The sequence below is a fragment of the Salmo trutta genome, chromosome 23, assembly GCF_901001165.1.
Source record: "Salmo trutta chromosome 23, fSalTru1.1, whole genome shotgun sequence".
Taxonomy (NCBI): Eukaryota; Metazoa; Chordata; class Actinopteri; order Salmoniformes; family Salmonidae; genus Salmo; species Salmo trutta.
This window is the reverse complement of record NC_042979.1, coordinates 18,714,207-18,740,875: the sequence shown is the minus strand read 5'-3', so window position 1 is coordinate 18,740,875 and position 26,669 is coordinate 18,714,207. Positions and strand designations below refer to the sequence as shown.

General features: G+C 41.3%; 1 protein-coding gene across 3 annotated transcripts; it reads left to right on the top strand.

Moving 5' to 3' along the window:
- Nucleotides 1-13,375: 13,375 nt before the first annotated feature.
- On the top strand, nucleotides 13,376-26,051 carry LOC115159537 (LIM/homeobox protein Lhx3). 3 transcript variants are annotated; one of them, XM_029709352.1, is made up of 6 exons: nucleotides 13,376-13,691; nucleotides 20,524-20,695; nucleotides 20,890-21,092; nucleotides 22,471-22,622; nucleotides 23,864-24,035; nucleotides 24,439-26,051. In XM_029709352.1, the coding sequence occupies exons 1-6, from the start codon at nucleotides 13,622-13,624 to the stop codon at nucleotides 24,855-24,857; spliced, it is 1,188 nt and encodes a 395-aa protein (XP_029565212.1). In that variant the 5' UTR covers nucleotides 13,376-13,621; the 3' UTR covers nucleotides 24,858-26,051. The 3 variants fall into 3 exon arrangements, with proteins under 3 accessions (XP_029565212.1, XP_029565210.1, XP_029565209.1); XM_029709350.1 differs by lacking the exon at nucleotides 13,376-13,691 and adding an exon at nucleotides 16,511-16,877 and having other exon boundaries at nucleotides 20,893-21,092; XM_029709349.1 differs by lacking the exon at nucleotides 13,376-13,691 and adding an exon at nucleotides 16,511-16,877.
- Nucleotides 26,052-26,669: the final 618 nt, after the last annotated feature.

The following is a 26,669-nucleotide window of genomic DNA, read 5'->3' as shown; positions in this document are numbered from 1 at the left end:
TGAATTGATATTTTTCCTCCTCATCAATCTACACACAATACCCCATAATGACAAAGCAAAAACAGGTTTTTAGAAATTCTTGCAAATTTATTTAAAAAAAATCTGAAATACGATATTTACATAAGTATTCAGACCCTTTCTCAATACTTTGTTGAAGCACCTTGGGCAGCGATTACAGCCTCGATTCTTCTTGGGTATGACTCTACAAGCTTGACACACCAGTATTTAGGGAGATTCTCCCAGTCTTCTCTGCAGATCCTCTCAAGCTCTGTCAGATTGGATGGGGAGCGTTGCTGCACAGCTATTTTCAGGTCTCTACAGAGATATTCGATCGGGTTCAAGTCCGGGCTCTGGCTGAGCCACTTAAGGACATTCAGAGACTTGTCCCGAAGCCACTCCTGTGTTGTCTTGGCTGTGTGCTTAGGGTTGTTTTCCTAAATCTTAGCTCCCTTGATCACTCTGGAGATTTTTTTCATCAAGGATCTCTTTGTACTTTGCTCCGTTTATCTTTTCCTCAATCCTGACTAGTCTCCCATTCCCCGGTGTGTGCCTTTCCAAATCATGTTCAATCAATTGAATTTACCACAGGTGGACTCCAGTGAAGTTGTAGAAACATCTCAAGGATGATCAATGGAAACAGGACGCACCTGAGCTCAATTTCGAATCTCATAGCAAAGGGTCTGAATACTTATGTAAATAAGGTTTTTCTGTTTTTGTTTTTTTATACATTTGCTAAAATATCTAAAAACCTATTTACGCTTTGTCATTATGCGGTATTGTGTGTAGACTGATGAGAAAAAAAACATTTAATACATTTAAGAATAAGGCTGTAACGTAACAAAATGTGGAAAAGGGGAAGGGGTCTGAATACTTTCCGAATGCACTGTATTATCAACTCTTGTTATATGGAATGATAAAGGGTTGTTTTTGTTATTTTGTGTACAATTTTTGCGGTTGGAGTGTTTTGAAATATTTTTGGTACCAAGGACCAACATCCCTGTCTCCTATCGGCCTTTCTTATTATTTTCGTCTGTCATCATTGAGTAATACATGAGTAATATAATATAAATGATAATAATTTATTCAACTTCTATACTGCTTTTCATTACAGAAAGAATCTCAAAGCTCTTGTAGGACAAAGTGGAATATAATTGGCGAGAGATTAATTGGCTACCCTGATCTGCAAATATCTTTGCCCAGGTTAGGATGAAGGTTAGCAATTCATATTTTGTAACTCAGGTCTATTTAAGTTAGCCACAGAAATATGGGGGTTATGGGCCATATTTTTCACAATCTGATCCATGTCCGTTATGAATTGATCTAAACGCATTAAATTGACTTAAAGCTAAACAAGCCCTATTTCTGTCTGTCAGTCTGTTTGTCCATCTGTCTAACTGTCTGTCCATCCGTCCGTCTGTATGTCTGTCTGCCTGTGTCCCTAGTTTCCCCTCAGAAGACCCCACAACAACCACCTACAAACCAGACAGACATATCCTCATCCGGTCAGCATCCCCAATCCAAAGCTGCGAAGAGCCTTAACTCTGCCTAAGAGTTTTGAACCCTGACCTCACAGCATTATGTCTGCCCTGGGGTAGGTTGTCGTTGCACTAAAGAGACAGATACTCCACACGAGACAAAGCCACGCAAAACACAACAAAACCCAAGAGTCCACAGAAGGTTAAATTAGTCTCGTCCAACCATGGAGAGCGACATAAATGAGACAAAAAGCAAAAGTGAGCACGCAAGATTCTGCAAAGGATGATCCGTTGTTGGTCCCTTCATTGTCTGAGCCTGAAACAAGTGACACATGTTGGGTTGTAAAGGTGTCAGGGCCTGAGTTAAGGACCATTGTATTGGTGTCCAGTGGTAGCGTTGGTCCTTTGTCCCCTGTAGCTTTGGGCCTTTGTCCGCTGTTGTATGTCATTAGCATCTCAATATTCATTTGAGGTTGATGTCGGGTAGAGGTGGCAGCCTCTTTAGACCGAGCTGAGCACACTCTCTCACACAGGCACTGAGGAACTGCTGTTGAGTTAAACACTTGTGGAGATCATTGATAAGACACAACTGTAGAAGAGGCCATGGCAGACTCATAAAGAGAGGATGTTATAATATATATATATATATATATTAATTGGCTACCCTGATATGCAAATATCTTTGCCCAGGTTAGGATGAAGGTTAGCAATTCATATTTTGTAACTCAGGTCCATTTAAGTTAGCCACAGAAATATGGGGGTTATGGGCCATATTTTTCACAATCTGATCCATGTCCGTTATGAATTGATCTAAACGCATTAAATTTACTTAAAGCTAAACAAGCCTTATTTCTGTCTGTCAGTCTGTTTGTCCATCTGTATTTACCATATATATACACTACCATTCAAAAGTTTGGGGTCACTTAGAAGTGTCATTGATTTTGAAAGAAAAGCTCATGTTTTTGTCCATTAAAATAACATCAAATTGATCAGAAATACAGTGTAGACATTGTTAATGTTGTAAATGATTATTGTAGCTGGAAACGGCTGATTTTTAATGGAACACCTACAGTACATAGGCGTACAGAGGCCCATTATCAGCAACCATCACTCCTGTGTTTCAATAGCACGTTGTGTTCGCTAATCCAAGTTGATAATTTTAAAAGGCTAATTGATCATTAGAAAGCCCTTTTGCAATTATGTTAGCACAGCTGAAAACTGTTGTATTGATTAAAGAAGTAATGAAACTGGCCTTCTTTAGACTTGTTGAGTATCTGGAGCATCAGCATTTGTGGGTTCGATTACAGGCTCAAAATGGCCAGAAACATCAGTCTATTTTTGTTCTGAGAAATGAAGGCTATTCCATGCGAGAAATTGCCAAGAAACTGAAGATCTCGTGCAACGCTGTGTACTACTCCCTTCACAGAACAGCGCAAACTGGCTCTAACCAGAATAGAAAGAGGAGTGAGAGGCCCCGGTGCACAACTGAGCAAGAGAACAAGTACATTAGAGTGTCTAGTTTGAGAAACAGACGCCACACAAGTCCTCAACTGGCAGCTTCATTAAATAGTACCCGCAAAACACTAGTCTCAACGTCAACAGTGAAGAGGCGACTCCGGGACGCTGGCCTTCTAGGCAGCAGTGTAAAAACAAAGGGGGTGTGTACATTTAAATAGTCTGGGTAGCCATTTGATTATTCGTTCAGCAGTCTTATGGCTTGGGTGGGGGGGTACCTGTTAAGGAGCCTTTTGGACCAAGACTTGATGCTCTGGTACCGCTTGCTATGCGGTAGCAGAGAGAACAGTCTATGACTTAGGTGACTGGAGTCGTTGACATTTTTGGGGGCCTTCCTATGACACCGCCTAGTACATAGGTCCTGGATGGCAGGAAGCTTGGCCCCAGTGATGTACTGGGCCATGTGCACCACCCTCTGTTGCACCTTACGGTCGGATGCCGAGCAGCTGCCATGCCAGGTGGTGATGCAACCGGTCAGGATGCTCTCGATGGTGCAGCTGTAGAACTTTTTGAGGATCTGGGGACTCTTGCCAAATCTTTTCAGTCTCCTGAGGGAGAAAAGGTGTTGTCGTGCCCTCTTCATGACTGTCTTGGTGTGTTTGGACCATGATAGTTCATTGGTGATGTGGACACCAAGGAACTTGAAACTCTCAACCCGCTCCACTACAGCACCATCAATGTTATTGGGGGCCTGTTTGGCCCTCCTTTTCCTGTAGTCCACAATCAGCTCCTTTGTCTTGCTCACATTGAGGGAGAGGTAGTTGTCCTGGCACCACACTGCCAGATCTCTGACCTCCTCCTATAGGCTGTCTCATCATTTTAGGTGATCAGGCCAACCACTGTTGTGTTGTCAGCAAACCAAATGATGGTGTTGGAGTCGTGCCTTACGCAATCGTGGGTGAACATGGAGTACAGAAGGGGACTAAGCATGCACCCCTGAGGTGCCCCAGTGTTGAGGATCAACATGGCAGATGTGTTGTTGCCTACCCTTACCACCTGGGGGGCGGCCTGTCAGGAAGTCGAGGATCCAGTTGCAGAGCGAGGTGTTTAGTCCCAGGGTCCTTAGCTTAGTGATGAGCTTTGCGAGCACTCTGGTGTTGAACGTTGAGCTGTAGTCAATGAACAGCATTCTCACATAGGTGTTCCTTTTGTACAGGTGGGAAAGGGCAGTGTGGAGTGCAATTGAGATTGCGTCATCTGTGGATCTGTTTTTGCGGTATGCGAATTGGAGTGGATCTAGGGTTTCCTTTCAAAGCTCTTCATGGCTACTGGTGTGAGTGCTATGGGGCGGTAGTCATTTAGGCAGGTTACCTTCGCATTCTTGGGCACAGGGACTATGGTGGTCTGCTTGAAACATGTAGGTATTACAGACTCGGTCCAACTTGCCAGTTGGTCTGCGCATGCTCTGAATACACGTCCTGATAATCTGTCTGGCCTGCAGCCTTGTGAATGTTGGCATGTTTAAAGGTCTTGGTCACATCAGCTACGGAGAGCATGATCATACAGTCATCTGGAACAGCTGGTGCTCTCATGCATGCTTCAGTATTGCTTGCCTCGAAGCGAGCATAAAAGGAATTTAGCTCATCTGGTAGTCTCGCGTCACTGGGCAGCTCACGGCTGGGTTTCCCTTTGTAGTCCGTAATAGTTTGCATGCCCTGCCACATCCGACAAGCATCAGAGCCGGTGTAGTTGGGTTGAATCTTACTCCTGTTTTGAAGCTTTGCCAGTTTGATGGTTCGTCTGAGGGCATAGTGGGATTTCTTATAAGCATCCGGATTAGTGTCCCGCTCTTTGAAAGTGGCAGCTCTAGCCATTAGCTCGGTGCGGATGTTGCCTGTAATCCATGGCTTCTGGTTTGGATATGTATGCACGGTCACTGTGGAGAATACGTCGTCGATGCACTTATTGATGAAGCCGGTGACTGAGGTGGTATACTCCTCAATGGCATTGAATGAATCCTGGAACATATTCCAGTCTGTGCTACCAAAACAGTCACTGGTACTTCCTGCTTCAGTTTTTCCTGGTAAGCAGAAATCAGGAGGATATAATTATGGTCAGATTTGACAAATGGAGGGCGAGGGAGAGCTTTGTATGCGCCTCTGTGTGTGGAGTAAAGGTGGTCTAGGATTTTATTTTCTCTCGTTCCACATGCTGGTAGAAATTAGGTCAAATGGATTTAAGTTCACCTGCATTATAGCCCGGCCACTAGGAGTGCCGCTTCTAATACCTTATTTACATAAGTATTCAGACCCTTTGCTTTGAGATTCGAAATTGAGTTCATCCTGTTCCATGGATCATCCTTGAGATGTTTCTACAAGTTGATTGGAGTCCACCTGTGGTAAATTCCATTTTGAAAGGCAACACCTGTCTATATAAGTTCCCACAGTTGACAGTGCATGTCAGAGCAAAAACCAAGCCATAAGGTTTAAGGAATTGTGCGTAGTACTCCAAGACAGGATTGTGTTGAGGCACAGATATGGGGAAGGGTACCAAAACATTTCTGCAGCATTGAAGGTCCCCAAGAACACAGTGGCCTCCATCCTTCTTAAATGGAAGAAGTTTGGAACCACCAAGACTTTTCCTAGAGCTGGCCGCCCGGCCAAACTGAGCAATCGGGGGAGAAGGCCTTGGTCAGGGAGGTGACCAAGAACCCGATGGTCACTCTGACAGAGCTCCAGAGTTCCTCTGTGAAGATGGGAGAATCTTCCAGAAGGCCAACCATCTCTGCAGCACTCCACCAATCAGGCCTTTATGGTAGCGTGGCCAGACGGAAGCCACTCCACAGTAAAAGGCACATGACAGCCCACTTGGAGTTTGCCAAAAAGCACCTAAAGGACTTTCAGTCCATGAGAAACAAGATTCTCTGTTCTGATGAAACCAAGATTTAACTCTTTGGCCTGAATGCCAAGTGTCACTTCTGGAGGAAACCTGACACCATCCTTACGGTGGCAGCATCATGCTGTGGTGATGTTTTTCAGCAGCAGGGACTGGGAGACTAGTCAATAATGAGGGAAAGATGAACAGAGCAAAGTACAGAGAGATCCTTGATGAAAACTTGCTCCAGAGCGCTCAGGACCTCAGACTGGTGGAGAAGGTTCACCTTCCAACAGGACAACGACCCTAAACACACAGCCAAGACAATGCAGGAGGGGCTTCGCGACAAGTCTCTGAATATCCTTGAGTGGCCCAGCCAGAGCCCGGACTTGAACCCGATCTAACATCTCTGGAGAGACCTGAAAATAGCTGTACAGTGACGCACCCGATCCAACCTGACAGAGATTGAGAGGATCTGCAGAGAAGATTGGGAAAAACTTTCCAAATACAGGTGTGCCAAGCTTGTAGCGTCATACCCAAGAAGACTAGAGGCTGTAATCGCTGTCAAAGGTGCTTCATCAAAGTACTGAGTAAAAGTTCTGAATACTTATATGTAAATGTAATATTTACGTTTTTTATTTTTAATACATTTGCAAACATTTCTAAAAACCTGTTTTTGCTTTGTCATTATGTGGTATTGCGTGTAGATTGATGTGGAAAAAACTATGTAATTTATTTTAGAATAAGGCTGTAACGTAACAAAATGTGGAAAAAGTCAAGGGGTCTGAATACTTTCCGAATTCACCGTATATCATCAGATGAGTGGAAAGTTATAGTTAGCTATAATAGAACCGTCAATATTATTTTATCTCTGCAATGCCAACTATATCTTCAACAACATTGAAAATATTTTACTATCTCTGCTCATCATATCATGTCATTAAATTGTTGTAAAAAATTACTCCACTCCCCCACTCTGCCCTCACCCACTCCCTGCCCAGGGATGAGTAACAAAGGGCTCAATGGTGTCACCCGTCCCCTCCAATCCCTCTCCCCTCTACCTCCCCCTTCTCTGGCTGGCTGGCTAACCCCCTGACTGACAGGCCAGGGGCTGGGGCTGGTGCTGGGGGGCAGTTAGTGTAGCGGTGTGGGCCGGCCGGAGGGAGCAAGGCGGTTACACTGAGGCCAAGCCGAAAAGCGGTTGGGCAGTTTAGCCAGCTGCTGGGGGAGCCTTGCCTGTTGCCGACCAATGAAACCTGCCAGATGGAGGCATTTCAAAACAATGAGAGATGTTTGCTTTGGTTAAAGCTAGGAGTTGCTGGCGCATGTATGCTACTATGCTAACTTACAGTAGATGGTGATAGAATCTGATATGATCATTTTCTGGCTAATTATACTGACTGACTGCTAGACCATTAAGATTTGAGTAGTGATAGTTTTTGGCTGTACACTGGTTTAGCAAGTCCAGCTACTTAGGAAGGTAGTGTCCTTAAGCCTAAGAACCTCTGTCCTAAGTTAACCCCCTCCCAGCCTAAGTTTTAAAAAACTTCCCACCCTTACCCTAGGTCACCTCTCTTAACAAACAACAGCAGCTGTTTCAGACAAGTCAAGATCTGAATGCTGTTTGTGAGCCTCCCCATGTCACCCCAACAACTCTTTGATATATTCACTCCAATGCTGCAAAAAAAACTAGAGCCCATCATATATTACACGTGTTGTTTCTCCTTCCTCCTTTCAGCAGTGTCTATGTGACCAAAGCACAACATACGGCTATGAGCCCCAGTAATCTTTCTAGCTTTTCTCTCTCTGTGAAGGCCAAACGCCTCAGACAGCAACATGCTCAACAGGCTGAGTGTCCCAGGACCACTAGAGTGACCACTAGGGCTTGGGGTAACCAAGCCAGGGTAATGAGGCATGTGATTGGTCCCCTCCCTCCCGCACAAGGCCAGTCATTGGAGGACATGATTGATCATGACAGGCGCTCCGAGTCATGTGGCGGGGGTGAGCAGTGGTGGAAATACTACCCAATTGTCATACTTGAGTAAAAGTAAAGATACCTTAATAGAAAATGACTCAAGTAAAAGTGAAAATCACCCAGTAAAATATTACTTGAGTAAAAGTCTAAAAGTATTTGATTTTAAACATACTTAAGTATCAAAAGTCAAATGTAATTCCTAAAATATACTTAAGTATCAAAAGTACAAGTATAAATCGTTTCAAATTCCTTATATTAAGCAAATATTTTTCATTTATGGATAGCCAGGGACACACTCCAACACTCAGACATAATTTACAAACAAAGCATTTGTGTTTCGTGAGTCCGCTAGGGATTACGAGGGATGTTCTCTTGATTAGTGCGTGAATTGGACCATTTTCCTGTCATGCTAAGCATTAAAAATGTACTTTTGGGTGTCCGGGAAAATGTATGGAGTAAAAAGTACATCGTTTTTTTAAGGAATATAGTGAAATAAAAGTAAAAGTAAAATATAAATAGTCAATTAAAGTACAGAGACCCCAAAAAACTACTTAAGTAGTACTTTAAAGTATTTCTACTTAAATACTTTACACCACTGGGGGTGAGCTCCCCCAAACTCAGCAGTTATATGTATGCAAACCCTGTGTGTGCACACATATTCAAATACACTAATATGCTTGAGAGGACACACTTGTAAATATGTGTGGATGGACACACACACGGGCAGAGAACACATAAGCTTGCAAATGCAAAGACAAAAATTATTCCATATTCCATACTCAAACACTCACTGGCCTACACATACACAAACTGACACACACACAAGCACAACGTCCTTCCTTCCAATTTAGTTGCACTGACTTGACATTTCTACTGAGTTTTAAGTGACTTCCTGACGGGCACATTTCTCCTCAGAAGTTCTGCCTCTGTAGGTAAGTGATACTGTGACATTACAAAACACAATTTCTTGGCTAAAAAGTGCCAACATGGCAACATGGAGAGAAGCCAATATTCTTCCATGGGGGAAGCAGGATGCATGGCAATACATTACAGTGTTTCCCAAGAGAGTGTTGCAGCTGTGAAATGGACTAGCTTTTCCACAGATGATTCACTCTACCCCTCAATAGTCTGACTTCAGGCATTTAGTGGCACCGTGTGTGTGGACCCGGCTGCCAATATAGCCCAGTTAAGCTGACTCCGCAAAATACAGTTGCTGCATCTGAAAATGTTTTTGCTCCTATTTAGAGCTAAACTTGGGCTGTTTCTGCTGATACCAGCAAGTTTATTTTTTCTCTCAAGCTGCTTCTGTAAACTTGACCTTAGGGGCTCTTGTGGTAATAGTAATCATTGAAAAGTCAAGAACAGAAATGTGGTCTTATGTTAAAGGAAACCTCCATCCAACAGCTATCTTTTGGTATTTGTTTCAATGGTCCATGGTTGATATAGGCCCAAAATGTTTTGCATGTCAGCAATCAAGTTTGGGGTCTATATCAACAATGAATTAATGAAACAAATTCTCTCTCCGTGAAGGCCAAACGCCTCAGACAGCAACAGGTTCAACAGGCTGAGTGTCCCAGGACCACTAGAGTGACCACTAGGGCTCGGGTTAACCAAGCCAGGGTAATGAGGCGTGTGATTGGTGCCCTCCCTCCCGCACAAGGCCAGCCATTGGAGGACATGATTGATCATGACAGGCACACAATCGAGACCTGGTGTCAGAGGGGTGGCATAGGCGCGCCGAGTCATGCGGCGGGGGTGAGCAGTAAAATACTACATGCGTAAAAGTCTAAAAGTATTTGGTTTTAAATATACTTAAGTATCAAAAGTACAAGTATACATCGTTTCAAATTCCTTATATTAAGCAAATATTTTTCATTTACGGATAGCCAGGGACACACTCCAACACTCAGTCATAATTTACAAACAAAGCATTTGTGTTTCAATTTTTGTGTAGTGTTTGTGCCTTCCCAAGTGCAGTTGGCTGAACGTGACATTTTCCCCACCACTTACACTTTGTTATTATGTATTGCTTTATATATCAAGTTTGAGTGAGCCATAAATTCAGAATAGCTCCGCAATCAATATTACCATGGCGTAATAAGCCGGTTGCATATGCAAAGAAGTTCACTGCTTGGTATTGACAGGGGGAGAGAGGAAGATTTACGGAATATATAAAACTTTTCTCCCCGCTCAAATTAATCATGCAAGCAATATTTAGCAACACACATACGTTAGTGCGAGAAGAAATGAGAAATCATCATATTTCATATTTACCTTTCAATACTTGCAAGTCATCGTTACAGATTGTTAAACTGATTTGTGGTGAGTGCGCCATGCTTGAGCTGTTATAGTTTTACATCGTATTCCACCCTGACAGGCCAGATGTAGGCCTAGAGGTAAAATAAACCTTCACAATGGTGCAGTTTGAAGAGTGGTATTCAAAATGTGAATAAACCAAACGTACTACCTGTATTTAATTCCGTTTTTTGGGGGGGTGCACACATGCTTGATTTATATAATTGTTTTATTTGTATTTGTTTTGGAATGAATTTGCTTCCATGAAAACATATGTCATCATGTACAATTCTTAAAATAAATTCTGAGATAGACCTGTAAGACATAATGTACCTCAAGGGAGACATTTCTCATGACAAGTGGGTTCCTCTGCTAGAGAGTTACAGATCCAAAAGACATATTATTATCTGTTTTAACTCCAAAAATCAATCCATTCACATTGCTGATACAATAGGAACCCGACATGTTACAATTGGCCCTAGGGGGTTGTTTTAATAGGACACTGTGTTCTTATAATAAGACAAACTCATCCAAACACACTCTGGCTTTTGGGGATGCTTCAATCCAAATACACCCAAAACCAACTCTCCAAACCCAATTGGCTCAACAGTACTTGAGGGTCATACAGAAGACTGATCTGTTTGGGAAACATCACACACCAAACACTGAGATGGAAGATGAGAGAGTCTTTGAGAGACTCTCATGCTTCAGAAGACGGGCATGTGTCATGTCTCCATATCTCCCATGTATCCCCGACAGTCAGCCAGGCCAGACCTCTAGACTTTGAGGGCAGGCGTACGTAGCGGTGTAAACGCTGGAGCCTTTGGTGGAGGACCATTAAAACCTGATTGCGGGCGCTCTGTCAAGTGGGTCCCAGGTGCATTAACACTTTACCAATCTCCTGTAATGATACTCCCCAGTGCACAGAGTGGTGGAATAAGAGCATCAGCCTTTTAAGGTGGCCCCTTTAATGAAATCATGTCTGGGGCCTTATATATGGGGGCTAAGACCAAGACCAAGGGAGCCGCTGGCACTGTTTTTCTACTTTTACAACAGAAAAGTATAGAGTGGTCCAACATTACAGTATATGTAATCTTACAGAGATACAGAGTAGATAATACCTATACTGTACACACTGCACAAAGACTATTAAAACATCACTATTAAAAAGCTCATTTCATGATTATTATGAAAACTAAAACCTTCATTATTCTTCTTATTATTGTTGTTGTTGTTGCTATCATAGATGTTTTTGTTATTACATTGTTGCAATCATCATCAGCTGCATAATTCAGCAGGCTTGCTAACTCTTCAGTAGTCCTGTTTTCTGCTTATTTTCTTCTAACAGAGAGGAATTGCAGACAGAGACCTTGGTCCTGATATGGCCCTCTGACGAGCAGTGTCGGCATAGGGCATGGTTTTATCCTACAGGTGACTAGTGCTTCAATCTTACTTCAAGTGTGACCCCACAGCAGGCCTATTGTAAAAATCCCAGAATACAAACAAAACACATTCAGGTATCTAAAAGTCAGGCAGAGAAAAAGAGAAGAAAAACAGTAATGCATGAAGGTTCTTCTCTGTTGTTATGTTGTTTTCCTATGAGCTCCTTTGAGGCAGCAATTGGTTTCGGATCCTAGTTACAGTATATGGCTCCTTCCAGATTTACTGGCGTTTCTTCTTAATCTCCATAAAGACATTAGACTTGTTGACCAGGGATTACTGCGGAACACAAAAACTCGTCTGGAGCGATGAAAACAAGCGCGTTTATCCTATAGAAAAAGTGTAAACAGTAAGAAAAGCTATATTTACAGCCAGACATAGAGGGTGGATGGTTCATGGGTGAAGAGATGAGATGATATGATAGATCGATAATGACCTTGGATGAATGGGGAGGCTTATGATATTATGTGATGTTTTTTAAGTTTATAATTGCCTTGTAAGGAATAGCCTAATGAATTAAGTAATTAAGTAATTGGCTTAGACCCACTGGTGAGTAAGCATGCTGAACGGCTGAAATCAAAGCTGTAGGACAACGTCACCACTATGTCAGACTAAACTATTGCAGCGAGTTTTAGAGAGAGAGAGAGAGAGGAATTAGAGATAGAAAGAAAGAAAGACAAATAATCTCCAAATGATTCACATTTGTATAACATTTCAAAAAATTCTGAAACTGTCATCAAACAAGTTTTAGTGATTGTAAAAAAGTTTCCATGTAACAAAGCTTTTGTCAAGATTTAAATTAGAATTGCCATTCTATTAGGCTAGAATAAAAAATATACTATTAGGCTAGAATAAAAAATATCCTATTAGGCTAGAATAAAAAAATACAATTTTCAACAATGCTTCAGAAATGCTGTGGAACTCCTAAAAAAATGTATGTAGGCCTGTACGCTATTACAATCAGATTCAAACGAAACGCCTTTGTCAAAAATCTGTATGGAAATGTCAGAATTTGCTAACTGGTGTTGGAATACCATTGGCGTTCTCTTCAGGGCATAATAAGGAGAATAGATGCTGGTAGCTCGCCACAGATAGCATGGACAGTCTGAATAAAAACACAATGGCAAAATGGAACTAGCCAACCGTAAACATGTCCTCCCCCACGAATGATGCATTTTGGCTGACGCTTTATCACATTTCAGTTAATTACTATAGCTCCCGCCTTAAATTTTGTACATGCCGGATCTCTTTGGCAAGACGTATCATTCACCCAAGTTCCGTCAAAATCGGCACAGTGCTGTCTGAGACTGAGATATCGCGTGTGACTAACGTACAAACGGGAGACAGTTCCACAGTCCCCTACCGTTTTCTTCGTGGGGGACAAACAATGACGCTCCATCCACTTGTCTTTGTTGGTCTATTCTTGGCCGAACAAAAGACGGGCAGGAGAATAAAAATGCATGACAACAATGTCCCGACGAATCGCCTATTACCCTATTGTGTACGATGAAAGATGGACACGTGTACCTCTAAATGGATAAGGAGGGAAGGGAGGAGGAGTGGGGGGTTGAAGACAGTGGAGTGGAGGGGGGGTTACACGCAACACACGCCTCCGGCCTCGCGCACATACAGAAACTCCCCTTTTCAGCACCGTGGACAGGGTATAGTCCTCCACGCGCCACACCCGGCATCTCGACTCCAGCTGTTACTTTTGTTACGTTAAAAACGAACACCCGTCCCATCCTGAGGTCAGCTGACGCTGGTAATGGTCAGGCATTATCCCCACCCCCTCTCTCTATCTCCTCTCGACCAACACACGGAATCAAACAGCAAGTTGCTGCATTCTGAAAGTTTCCTTGCAGGGTGACCGACGCAGAGAGCAGGTCGACAGGCGTACTTTAGCCTCTTACAACCACGTTATTTTTGTGACTCTCGAAGGATAAAGAAATAGGATCATGCGTTTTTGTTTTTATTTTTTCATAATAATCACTTATCATTAGCCTAAGCTCAGCAGGCGCGCATCTTGCTTTCCTTTCCTCTCTATAAGCCTATCTCAACCTCCGATTGATTTTATGTTCATCTGAGCTGAAAAGCATCACTGCTCAGAATGTTGCTTGAACATCCTGGATCAAGTTGTCAAAATCCAGTGAATTTCTCCCGATACAGTGCAGGTCAAGGTAAGAAGCCGGCTTTCTTGTTTGTTTGGAGTCATTTGCACTTCTAATCGAGATTTAAAATTAACTTTATATGGAAATATAGCCAGCCTACCATCGAGTCTATTTGACGCCGTTTAGTCCCCTGTAATCTGTTAATGGCTCATAATTAGCTATGAAATATCTAGCTATACAGCAAATCAGCACAGCGGGGGCTCCGCCTGCAGCTCAAAGTTTTACCGATAGGATCCAAACATGCATGAAATAGCCCATTGTATCTCACAGCACACCCTATCATCATCAGTTAAACTTCTGAAATAAGAGTTTGACATATCACCATGATATGCTGAAAGAAGAGTTACAATGGGCTGTGCCTTCCCTTTCAAGACGGGAGAAGTTGTGAAAAGAGAAAAATTGATAGGCTACACATCGAATGGAATGGATTTCATCATATTGGCGAATAGCACAGCACAGTTTAACACAATTTAACAGGGTATTCATACGGTTTCGAGGTGGGACATTAAAGCTTTAATGTATGTTTCCCTGCGTGCGGGAGACGTTATGAATATGTAATGAGCTGCATTGTTGGAAATCATAAGAACAGATGTTATGCGTGTGATGTTATTTCACGCCATCTCTCTTGGCTGTCAGGCGAGTCACGAGACCACCAGAGCGCTTTTGCACCAACCACTTGTGTACGCAACAAGGCGACAGCTCGGCTGCACACAGGCCGCCCCCCGCCCTCCCTAGTCAACAGCCTGTGCAAAATGCTTAACAAGTGTCAGGTTCCCTTCGACAGGTGCGGCACCTGAGGTCCGTTACAGACAAAACGCTTGAAATGATAGGTCTATGCGTAAAAAGTTTGCAAAGAGAAAATGTCTGTCTGAAAAGGCCTGGCATAACTTTGTTTATTTGATCACACTGTAAACCATGTAGACCAGTAGGCGTGTGGTTTGTGAATGATTCCATTACATCTAGGCCTATAGGCTATTCATTATGTGAAGTGTTATTACATCCCAGGCACAAATTATTGTTCGAAAATGTGAAGCATTTTTGTAGCAATGGAAGTCCTACTTCATATTTGTAAATTATGAATCTAATAAAATAGATCCATGCCACAAAATATATTGTGTTGCCTTACGTATCGGGAAAATGAATAAGGCTTGTAAGTGGGCTATTCCATGGCCAAATCAAAAACCAATAGATTAGCAATGGTTTTAGAAATAAAAGCAATAACGATCTCTTACTAAACCACTAGCCCATGTCCGCCTCTTTCTTACGGATCACTTTTCTGTTTTGTTGATCATAGAGCATTTCTCATGTTACCCCATTACTGTCTCCTCGCCCCTCAAAAGGGAGCGATCAATAGGACATAAAAATATAGCTGAAATGTAAGAGGGAGCACTGAAGCATCCCACACCTTTCACCAAAATATATTTCATATACTCAGAAAATACTGGCAAATGGGGCATTGATTTTAGATTCATCAGGGGTCCACGCAGCCATGGCACTACTCGTGATTTCCCAAGGCGCCCTTTTGCGCCTGAGATCAGTGTCGATAAAATTCATCGTGGTGTTGCCTCGATCAACATGTTATTGAACGGCCAATCTCTCCCCTAAGTAAACAGTTGTCTTTGTGAAGTCAGCATAGGCTATAGTTCTACAATATGGTGTGTGTGTGTGCGCGCGCGTGTCAATCGCACGCCAGGTTTATACGTTCTCGTTACGGGATGGAAATTGTAGATTTGGTTTTATTACGAATGTAGTGTTATCTACCGTGACCCCAACACAACGTCAAGTTAAGGAGATGTTCTCTTTTGCTTTTGAGTTAATAAGATACCATGAGTGCGATGGCTGACATAATATGTGAAACATCCAAAATATCCAATATAAAATAGTGCATGTAATTAAATCATACCTGTCAAATATAACAGTAACGTTGGTAAAGGAATATTTGTCATCTGATCCAGATGTTTCAAAAGAAAAGTGTTCATTTCATCAAGCTATTTATTATTAAATGGGGATCCTATTATGTTCCTATGTGGGCTAATGGTTCTAGGGCTATATGCCTCCTAGTATTCCATCTTTTTTTGTTAGTAAATAGGGGTCACTTCACGTCGTTCTATTATTGTGCATTTTAGAAAAGGTAAAACACGAATTAAACATATTTAAAACTATACTATACTGTAATAAGTTACTAGGCCTATGTTATGGTGGAATGTTTAATAAATATTAGAGTTGCATTCTGCCTTGTCAACTGCACATCAACCACAGAAATCCAACAAGGCCAAAATAAATTGTACAATAGCTACGTATATATAAAATGATGTACAGGCCTATTTGAATTTTCGATAGCAGGCCCTGTGTTGCGTATCCACAACATAAACTATCCATTACAGGCAAATATTTGGAATGTCACTTTATTTAACTTAACTTTAACTTATTTAACATAATGAATTTTCGAACTCAACCGTTTCAGGACTTCATTTAAAAAATATATGTGCCAAGTTCCATTTTCGTTTGCGTTTGATTATTTGTATAGCTTCGGCTTTATTGTGGCCGTGATTCGATTTGAAATAGGCCTACACACTGTTTTAGAGAAACGTGCGTGCAAAGTTCCATTTAAAACCACTTAGGCTACTTTTCGTATAGTGAAAATGTATTTTCATAAAATCATGCAAAATATGTTAGTGTAAATGAACCAGCTAAAGGTCAAATAGGAGCGTCTTGCAATAAAAGGTCATTTAATAGCATAGCCTATGCATCAACTAAACACACATGGCCGAAACCATAGTCAAACGTTCTCTTGTTCCATTTTACCTCCCTCCGAAGAGCACTTGGTACCCGCACCGTTTCCACGTTTCTGATCGTTGATGATAATCTATCTCCCTGCTTTAACAGGCCAGTCGCTAGGGTAACCACGCGTCGTAATCCTGCGCAGTGCACATCACAGTGGGATACAGCAAACTCAAGCGTATGCAGTCACACCGTGCGTGGAATTGTAGTATTCTTCCCTTGATATACTGCATAATATGGCGTTGTGAGTGATAGGTGCACAGCTAGAACACAGAAATACAGTCGTTTTTCGTTATCGTGTGAGGAGAACATGAGCAATGGATGGACATAATGAACAGAACTCTCCAAATGGAGCACCGAATAACACGGAGATGCTGTTTGCCTTGCTGGCCCAGAGCGAGGAATTACGTAAAGGTATACAACAGGGCAACGCATGACTAAATGTGTGTTTTAATCTAATCTGATATTGGTTAGGCACATTGCAATGGTCAGATATTTAATCAGTACTTTGTTGTCGCAGTTTATACTTGTCAGAATAAGGGATGTTGTTTTATTTCATTCCAACACCTTCATGTATCGCATGCTGTATGAAGAACACAATATAACTTTATTCGAATTGTCTCCTCTTTTGTATTTCAGATTTTTTTTATAATGCAATGAAATGCTTATATTTCCTACATGGATATGTTACAAATGAACGCTATTCTTGCATGCATGATTCGCTCATACACCATCAGTTTTAGACTAGTCAGTGGTTAGCCGAAACAGTGGACACTAACCTTTTCAGTTTTTTCCACTTTTCGCTCCTGTCCCCTGTATTACAATGGATTATGGCTAAATCTGTATGGCGAAGGATTAAGGCTAAAGACGGCGAATCTACGAAATAACATATGTCTTATCTGTTTGCTCCAAAGCTATTTTTTAAACTTTTATGAAGTTTTAATCTTGTCGCAATTTTTCCATTCATTGCATATGAGGGTTAAGGATTTAGTAAACCGTTTAAAAATACACATTGTAGACATTATTGTCTTAAATGTTTAAAGATAAGTGTGAATTCTTTATTTAGGATGGTGTGGATTGTAACAACTATATAACAACCTGCCCTACATGGGACAAACGTATTTGTTTTAACGAGGTTTCTATCAATATTAATGCAATTTCTAGGGATTGAATTGGCTTTCATGAGCGTATATCTATACTGGTAATATTTTTATAAGGTGATCAAATCGCTGGATTGTGGCGTGAGACTAGACCGTTGTATTCTAGTTTTACAGAACCTATTGAATTAATAATGAGTTTGATGCACCTGTTGGTGACGTGGCTCCCTCGCTGTTGTGCGTTGCTTGCTCTTGGTCCCTTAAAACAATGTTCCGTACATTTGTCATAAATTGCCCACAAATTAACAATAGGAATGCGATTCCTTGGACGAATGAAACGTGGTTCGACTTGAATAAATAAAAGTGCTAACATTTCAAGCCTCATTTAAGTTGCCAGTGATGCGTCTCACTCGATACGTGTTTGTTGATAGTTTAATAATAAGTTGCAATGAAAAGTTATTTGTTTGCTGAAAGATGGCCATTTTGTTTTCGTGTATTGTCTTGTCTTGATGAAGGCATGCTTAAAAGTTGGCCATGCGGGTATGTTTGAGTGGATTATTCCTAAAAGTTCAATGGCCTGCAAATTGTCACATTATGTCTACTGATGTTCAGTTAATTATATGAATTAGAGCTAATCCTGAACTTGATGAAGACATTGGCTTACCATTATCTGTAAACTGTACATCGGAACGATTGGGTATCAGAGTGATATTGTCAAATGTCATGTGTAAATTAGTCAAGATACAATTATGCAAATTTGACCATATGGACGGTCGGGTTCATCATCCCAACACCGAAACCATTTCTAGTAGCCTAATGTGCACGGTATCATCAGCATATCTAAATTGTCAATGAACTCATGTTAACACACAACGTGTAACAATTAGGTATGTGACTGAAGCTACATTTGATAACATCGAAACACACTTCACCTCATCCACTCAAGTGCACTTTCAGCGTAATTTCATGCGTTATAGTGGCAAAGGCTTGGATGGTGTTTTGACAATTTGAATTCAGGAATATTGGCAACATGTTCAATGTCCGAACCTTGGATCAAATGTTGCTGTGGTCTCGTTCACGTGAATGAAACCCTCCTTTCCCACTCAGCGAAGCGGGCCTGCTTCTGCATGATTTGGAAACCAGATGCAAAGTAAAAACTCAAACTGCCTTTGGGCCAGCGTTGATGCGGCGTCTGAGCATGGACATGGGGATTGACTGTGTCGCCACAGAAGGCTTGTTTTTTCTTCCCTTTTTATTATCACTAGTGATTATTAAATGGGAAACAATGGACCAGTGTTTTAAAGAGAGAGGGACCCATGCGCCTGTTGTACCCACTGGGCACAGACGTAAATTCAACGTCTATTCCACTTTAGTGCAACGTACATTTTATTGAAATGATGTGGAAACAACGTTGATGCAACCAGTGTGTGCCCAGTGGGTAATCTCAAACACGAGGATATTTCATGCATGGTCGCAGGAACGAGAGAAGAGATACATACATATATGTTGAATCAGTAAGGGAAACGGGGAGAGATGCAGAGGGAAAGGCTTAGAGAGAGATGGTCTGGGGGACTTGGATCAGTTGGTTACCATGCGAAGTAAGTGTTTTAATTAATGGCATGCGCTTTTTCGAGGAGTGATAGTAGAAGGGGGGTTATAGGCCTATGTCTTCTTCATTCATTCCGCAGATCAAACGTCATGGTTCCAGCATGATACCTCAATCAGCCAACAGTCAATCTGTGTTGGCTGTGGTCTTTGTAATATTTTATGCTATTAGTTTGATTTTCGCTGTGTTCTTTTGTAGTGCATCTGACACCCACACTTGGAAAATGTTAACGGATGTTGCCAGGTTTCGATAATCATACAAAAAAACAGGCCTTTACTCGAATTTATGGGTTGTGAAAAAAATGACGATGGTGATGATGACGACGACGATGATGAAGATGATGATGATGATGATGGTGCTGACAAACGAATGAATGGCTGTAATTTATAGGCAGCAGTGTATTTACATCTGAGACTATTGAAATAATTATGTCCCTACATTTATTGATAGTCCACAACACCTTAGTCAACTTAATGGAAAACTCAACACAAAACTATATTTTGTTATTTGTTTCATTCGTTCATTGTTGACAGTCCCAAAATGTTTTACTTGTCAGAAATCAAGTTTTAAAGGTATATAACTTTCAAAATACAGAAATACAGCCAGTATGATGCATTTTGCATGGGCTGTATTTCTGTATTTTTAAAGTTATATAGCTTGAAAACCTGATTGCTGACAAGCAAGACTACATCAACAATGGACTAATGAAACAAATACCAAATATCTTTTTTGTGTTGAATTTTCCTTTAAATGCACTCTTCGAAATCTGCCTTTTGGTGATGGTTTCAACTATGCTTTTCATTCAACCAGATTTGTTTATTAGGCCTACAACTTTTTAATTGAATTATAGCAATACTCAACTACATGGCAATCAATATACATCGATGAAAATAAAAAATATACAATATTCTAGATACTAGCTCAGTGGCAAAATTGTCTCATATTTGCCCTGAAATAGACTGCCTTGGGTTTTTTCCATTCATTTCTATTTACTCATCACTTTCGATACGAATTTCTATATCTGAGGTTTTAGTACTATCTACTGAAAAACAAATGGCATAAATATGTGATTCATGTATAAATAAAATACCTATTTATAATATGCAAAATATGAAGTATGATTTATCACAATTTATTTGATAATTTGTATCGAATTAGTCTCCTTATTTAGATATTATCCCAAATAAGCCTTTTCTAAATCAAATGCATTAACAAATGTCTACATTTGACAATTGTATGAATTGCTATTTTGTGTCGTAAAACAATTTGATCACAGTATAATTTGTCTCGGTGCAACATGATTTCTTAAGCAGTGTTTAAATTCAAGATGGCTTCATGGTTATCCTGTCTTCTACAGAAATTCCTGTATGCGCTGGTTGTAATCAACACATCGTGGACCGCTTCATCCTCAAAGTGCTGGACCGCCATTGGCACAGCAAGTGCCTGAAATGCAGCGACTGCCAATCCCAACTAGCGGACAAGTGCTTCAGCCGGGGAGATAGCGTTTACTGCAAAGAAGATTTTTTTAAGTGAGTGCAAGAAATAGGCCGTCCCATTAAATACATATTCTTTCATGAACGACAAATTATTGAAAATATTGCAGGTGTGTAGGTTGCCTAATAGTTCATTGAAAACAAGCCAAACTATTTTATAGAATCGCAGGTTGTGAACGTGATTAAACTATTGTCAATTTATTGATGATAACCTTCTTATTTCCAAAAAGGAGATTTGGGACCAAATGCGCCGCGTGTCAGCAAGGTATTCCTCCGACGCAGGTGGTGAGGAGGGCACAGGATTTCGTATACCACCTGCACTGCTTCGCGTGCATCGTGTGCAAGAGGCAGCTCGCGACAGGTGACGAGTACTACCTGATGGAGGACAGCAGGCTCGTGTGCAAGGCTGACTACGAGACCGCCAAACAGCGAGGTGAGAAATCACTGTATGTGATCTAAGGCGCTGCATCTCAGTGCAAGAGGCGTCACTACAGTCCCTGGTTCGAATTCAGGCTGTATCACACTCGGCCGTGATTGGGAGTCCCATAGGGGGGCGCACAATTGGCCCAGCGTCGTCCAAGTTTGGCCGGGGTAGGCCGTCATTGTAAATAATAATTTGTTCTTAACTGACTTGCCTTGTCCACAGTCGTTCTTATTTCAGCGACATCCAAGAATGTGGAAATCCTACAAGGCCCACATCTTAATTTCATTCTGTCTGCTAAACTACAACGTAAAAAAGGAGTATGCCTATAATATGTTATCAATCACCGCATCACCCAATACGTTATGTATTGTTTGGAGCTGTGAACTTGATCTCCAAGACTATGAGGTCACCCATAAACACCTGACCCATCTGCGCTAGTTGCGTCGTAGCCCGCGTCCCAATAGATAGCAATAGCCTATGTATAGATAGGCCTAAAGCCTGTCCAATTGCATTGAAGAGAGAAAACGTAGCTCATTTTTGTTTTATTTTATTAGCAGACCGACAGTGACTAAGAAGATTAAAATCAGCCTCATCTGCACAACATATTCGTTTTGTTTCAAGGGTGTTAAAAGCGCTGGTTACCATGTTTTGCTAAAGTAACTCATAGGCTACCCTAACGCCTCGGATTAAAATGACTTGTTTTGTATAAATGCATATTTATTGCATGAAAAATGAATTACAATCTGACCTCTCACAGAAGCTCTGTATAAACAAAACGACACCCACGCAGGGCCTTTTCTTTGTGAATAGTTAATGCATTACTCAAGTGTTATCTACCCCATCTGTTTGGGGGAATTTACTGCCTGTATCTACTGCTGATTTACACATTGAGTTAACGTGAGTTTTCATAGAAAAACACACACGTTTATTTTGTTAATGAAAGGGCGCCATTACTTGGGCATTGGAGGATGGTCTCGCATTTTTTTTGTCTGTATACTATTTATTTGCTTATGAGTTAGCATATATTTGCGATCAATTACGCACATAATAACAAATCATCAACTGCACGACTCATTAATAGTTTAATTACAACCTCTAACTCGCAAAGGATGCTGAATAATCAAATTAATATAATTCAATCATTTGTTTAATAAGCATTGCACTGTAAATTATATTTCCAGATATATATTTCTTTATAGATAATTTTTTTGGGGCACGCAAAAAGCAATTTTTTATGAGGCTTACAATTTTCGGTGGATCTAACTGAATATCTATCAATATTTGGATACAGCTTAGAATCGAATATTAGGCCTATTAGCATAAAGTATTGGGGTGCATTTTTGTTTACGTTATGGCTTACATTGTGTGTCTTGGATTTTCTTTTTAGAAGCTGACTCAACAGCGAAAAGGCCACGAACGACCATCACCGCGAAACAGCTCGAGACCCTGAAAAACGCTTACAACAACTCTCCCAAACCGGCCCGCCACGTACGAGAACAGCTATCGTCAGAAACTGGCCTAGATATGCGGGTTGTTCAGGTAACTATCAATTCCCCTCCATTACAGACAATTTCATTAGCGTTCTTATTGTATTATTATCTAAGGTCATGCATGGGTTTCCTTTTGAAATAGTGCTTGAAATGGCTTCCCAGGTACAGAAGAGTTGGGGTTTGATGGTTAGAATTTACAGTGAAAAAAAAGTCCACACAAGAGAGCTCGTTAACAACGCTGAGCCTCGCATATTGTCTGTGAAAGAGCCCTACTGTGGCTGACTATGGCCAATTAGTCATTCTGTATATATCGTTTTATTTGCAAGGACACTTAAAGTAGTTAGGAAGCCACTATCGCTTCATTATTCACTGAAGGGGAAATGGGGGTGAAGAGGGTTCACTTTGGCACCATATCATTAATTAATATAGACCTTTCCTAAATATGGGGTAGAAAGGAGAACATTTTTACCTGTTATAATTCAATTATGCTTTGCATGATGTAGATTTAAACAAATATGTGCTTACATTGAATGGTTTGTCAATCATAACTGTCTTTTAAAAATAAAAATAAAACTGTTTCCAATTTTATCGCACAATTTTACAGCTACAATTTAGAACGTGGACAAAGTGAGATTTAAATAATTAACATCAACTCCAGGTATTAAATCCCAGTGAGAGAGTAACATGCATGGTAACTTGTCTGCTCTCAGGGTTAAGGACAACTTATAGCTGTCATGAAGTTAATTAAGCGCGTGATAAATCTTGTATAGGGCATGGTGGTCCCAAGATTAGTGTTCTGTCCCACTGTTTCAATCTCCCACTTGTGTTAAAGAAGACATGGCCCAGTCCCCAGACAGTCCTTGAAAATGATTTTGTTTTAATGTTAATGTACCTGACCACTTAAAAGCATAGCAGGTGAAGCACTGAAGAAAGAATAGAGGAAAATGATGTCTGGAATGGTCTAGTAAGGGGTTAGGAATGCCATTTTGCATGTCCTACAATAGGCTATGAATGAAACGTTCAGTTCAAAAGATAAAACATTTGATAATGTTATAAAACAGACTACTTGTGTCCTCTGCAAATGTAACAGTACATTATAGATTTATCATTTTAAGAAATCAGTTTCACTTTACTCATAATTCTATTTTAGGGAAAGGCTTCTACTTAGAAAAATATGATATTTATTGGAGGAGCTGCCTTCAACAGGAAATTCCCAACTTCCCAATTGTACACCTAAAATAAATAGAACAAAACATATGTACCTAACCATACAACACCTCTGTCCTCCAGGTCTGGTTTCAGAACAGGCGAGCAAAAGAGAAGAGGCTGAAGAAGGATGCAGGCAGACAGAGGTGGGGACAGTACTTCCGCAACATGAAGAGGTCGCGAGGTAGTTCCAAATCAGACAAGGACAGCATCCAGGAGGAGGGCATGGACAGCGACGCTGAGGTCTCCTTTACAGGTAGGATGAGAAAACAAACAGACAGACATATCTGAGATGATGTATTCACAGTAATCAAATTAAAGGGAATGGGATACAGTGGGCGCCTTTAAGTTCCTATTTGAGGAATTATGAGAGATGATAAAAAATGAGTTATTATCACAATTATAATACCAACTCTTTTTATATGATTTATTAGCCCCTGAAGTGCGTAGTGGAAATGGACATAGCACATTTGTAAACCACACATTTTGGTTTATACCCACTCAAATGTGAATGAAACCCAAATAATTCCAATGAAGGAAAAATTGTATAAATCTAATTTTATATGAATGACCAGAATCAAACTAATAATATCAGCACTATATTCCATAAGGCTTCTATAATGCCACACCATGACCAAGTGTCCTCCCTTGTGTTCCAGACGAGCCACCCATGTCGGAGCTCAGTCACTCCAATGGCATCTACAGCGGCCTGAGCGAGTCGTCTCCAGCCATGGGGGGCAGCCACGGCCCCTTCCCCCTGGAGCATGGAGTCCTCCCCTCTCAGGACCAGTACCGTGACATCCGCTCCAGCAGCCCCTACGGCCTACCCCAGTCCCCAGGTTCGCTTCAGGCACTGCCCAGGCATCAGCCCCTCATCTCCAGCCTGGTCTACCCTGACTCCGGCCTGTCCATCATGACCCAAGGTGGGGCCCCGGGGCTGAACCCAGGCATGAGAGGAGTGTTGGGGGGCACTAACGGCCCCAGCTCGGATCTGTCCACTGGCAGCAGTGGGGGCTACCCAGACTTCCCAGCGAGTCCAGCTTCCTGGTTGGATGAAGTGGACCACGGACAGTTTTGATGAGCTGGGTTGATTGGTCAACGTGGTCTAAGGACTCAAAGGTGTTTTTTCTGTGTCTTCTCCTGCGGGTGTCAAAAACTGGAAAAGAGACAGTCACGCAAGACCTGTGAAACAGAGAGACCGGGTCAGACGGTTGCTGTCTTTCACCCTCCTTGGATCACTCTCTCTCTGTCAATGAACTGTCAATGAATATTTTTCATTTCTCCTGATCTGAGTGGACTGAAAGGAAGGATTGGGCCATCAAAAAATATGAATGGTAGCACTTGGAATTCACACACCATTCCTTAAAGATAACAAGACTGAGAGAAATGGAGTGCTGGCCTGTTCTGAATGATCATTTAGCTACTGACGAAGTGTTGATATGTTGCTCAAATATCGTCAAGAGTAGGGTGTGAAAGGAAAGCCCCTCACTTCTACTATCTGAACTTTAACGGTCAGACAGACATACTCCATCTCTCAGCCTGAAGTCTTCACAGCACTCAAACAACCCTCCACCATTGAACTATGTGTACAGCAACTTTCCACCATCATGCTTTTGATCCCTATGGTGTCATCAATATTACACCAGAGGAAGCTCACAGATACACACCATTTCCAGCTGTGATATCATTGTGACAACTTAGCAAATTCAGACTTTTGCCCAATTGGATTTTATTAGACTCCAATCCTTTCCACCTTACTCTTCTCTCTGTTTAAAAAAAAAAAAAAAAGTGTACCGATGCAGGTTTTGGTTCAGAGTTTTTATGTGTCTGGTTGTTGCCAAATGTCTATGTATATTATGGTTTATCATTGTGGAGAATTTATTTTTATACAACCCCTTCGACAACATGAATACCACAGATATTAGGACTTTGTACATTGACGGCTAGGGATCTAGACAAGTTGTAGATGTCGCCTCCCACCGATAACTAGAGGTCCAGTTACTTCTATGCATTTGTGTGTTCTCAGATGTATCTTGTTTGTTTCATTCTATTGAAATTACCTGGGCATGCTGAAACCCAGGCTGGTGTACGTGTTTGTTTATGTGGAAGATGTTTTATGTCTTATTTATTCTCTCTGATGATGATTAAGTGATACAGGTCTTTAATAAATTTGTCAGCTAAATCCAAACTGACCACTGACTGGTGTATCAGATCTTTATTATGTTGACTATGGACTTTGTCTTGGGTTCTCTTCAATTTTTCAAGGCTCAAGCTAAAACCCAGATACAGACACAGAAAGCGGATAGTACGAGTCTCAGAGTTTATAACAGTACAAGGGGCAGGCAAAAGGTAAGTCAAGGCAGGCAAAGAGTCGTAATACAAATCAGAGTCAGGCAGGTACAGGACGGCAGGCAGGATCAGGGTCAGGACAGGCAGAAAATTCAGAACTGGAAAGACTAGGAAAAACTAAAACTAGAGCACAGGAAACACGGGAACATGCTGGTAGGATTTGATGAACTGGCAACAGACAAACAGAAAACGCAGGTATAAATACACAGGAGATAATGGGGACAAATGGGAGACACATGGTGGGGGGTGGAGACAAGCACAAGTGTCACGGTTGTCGTAGGAAGGAGCGGACCAAAGTGCAGCGTGTGTGTCGTTCCACATTTTATTTTCACTGTGAAACTTTGCAATACATACACAAACAAAAACAACAAACCGTGACGCAGAGTAGAAACATACACTAACTCAGAAACAATCTCCCACAAACCCTAGTGGAAAAAAAAACCCTACTTAAGTATGATCTCCAATTAGAGACAACGAGGACCAGCTGCCTCTAATTGAAGATCATCCCAAACAAAACCCAACATAGAAATACAAAACTAGA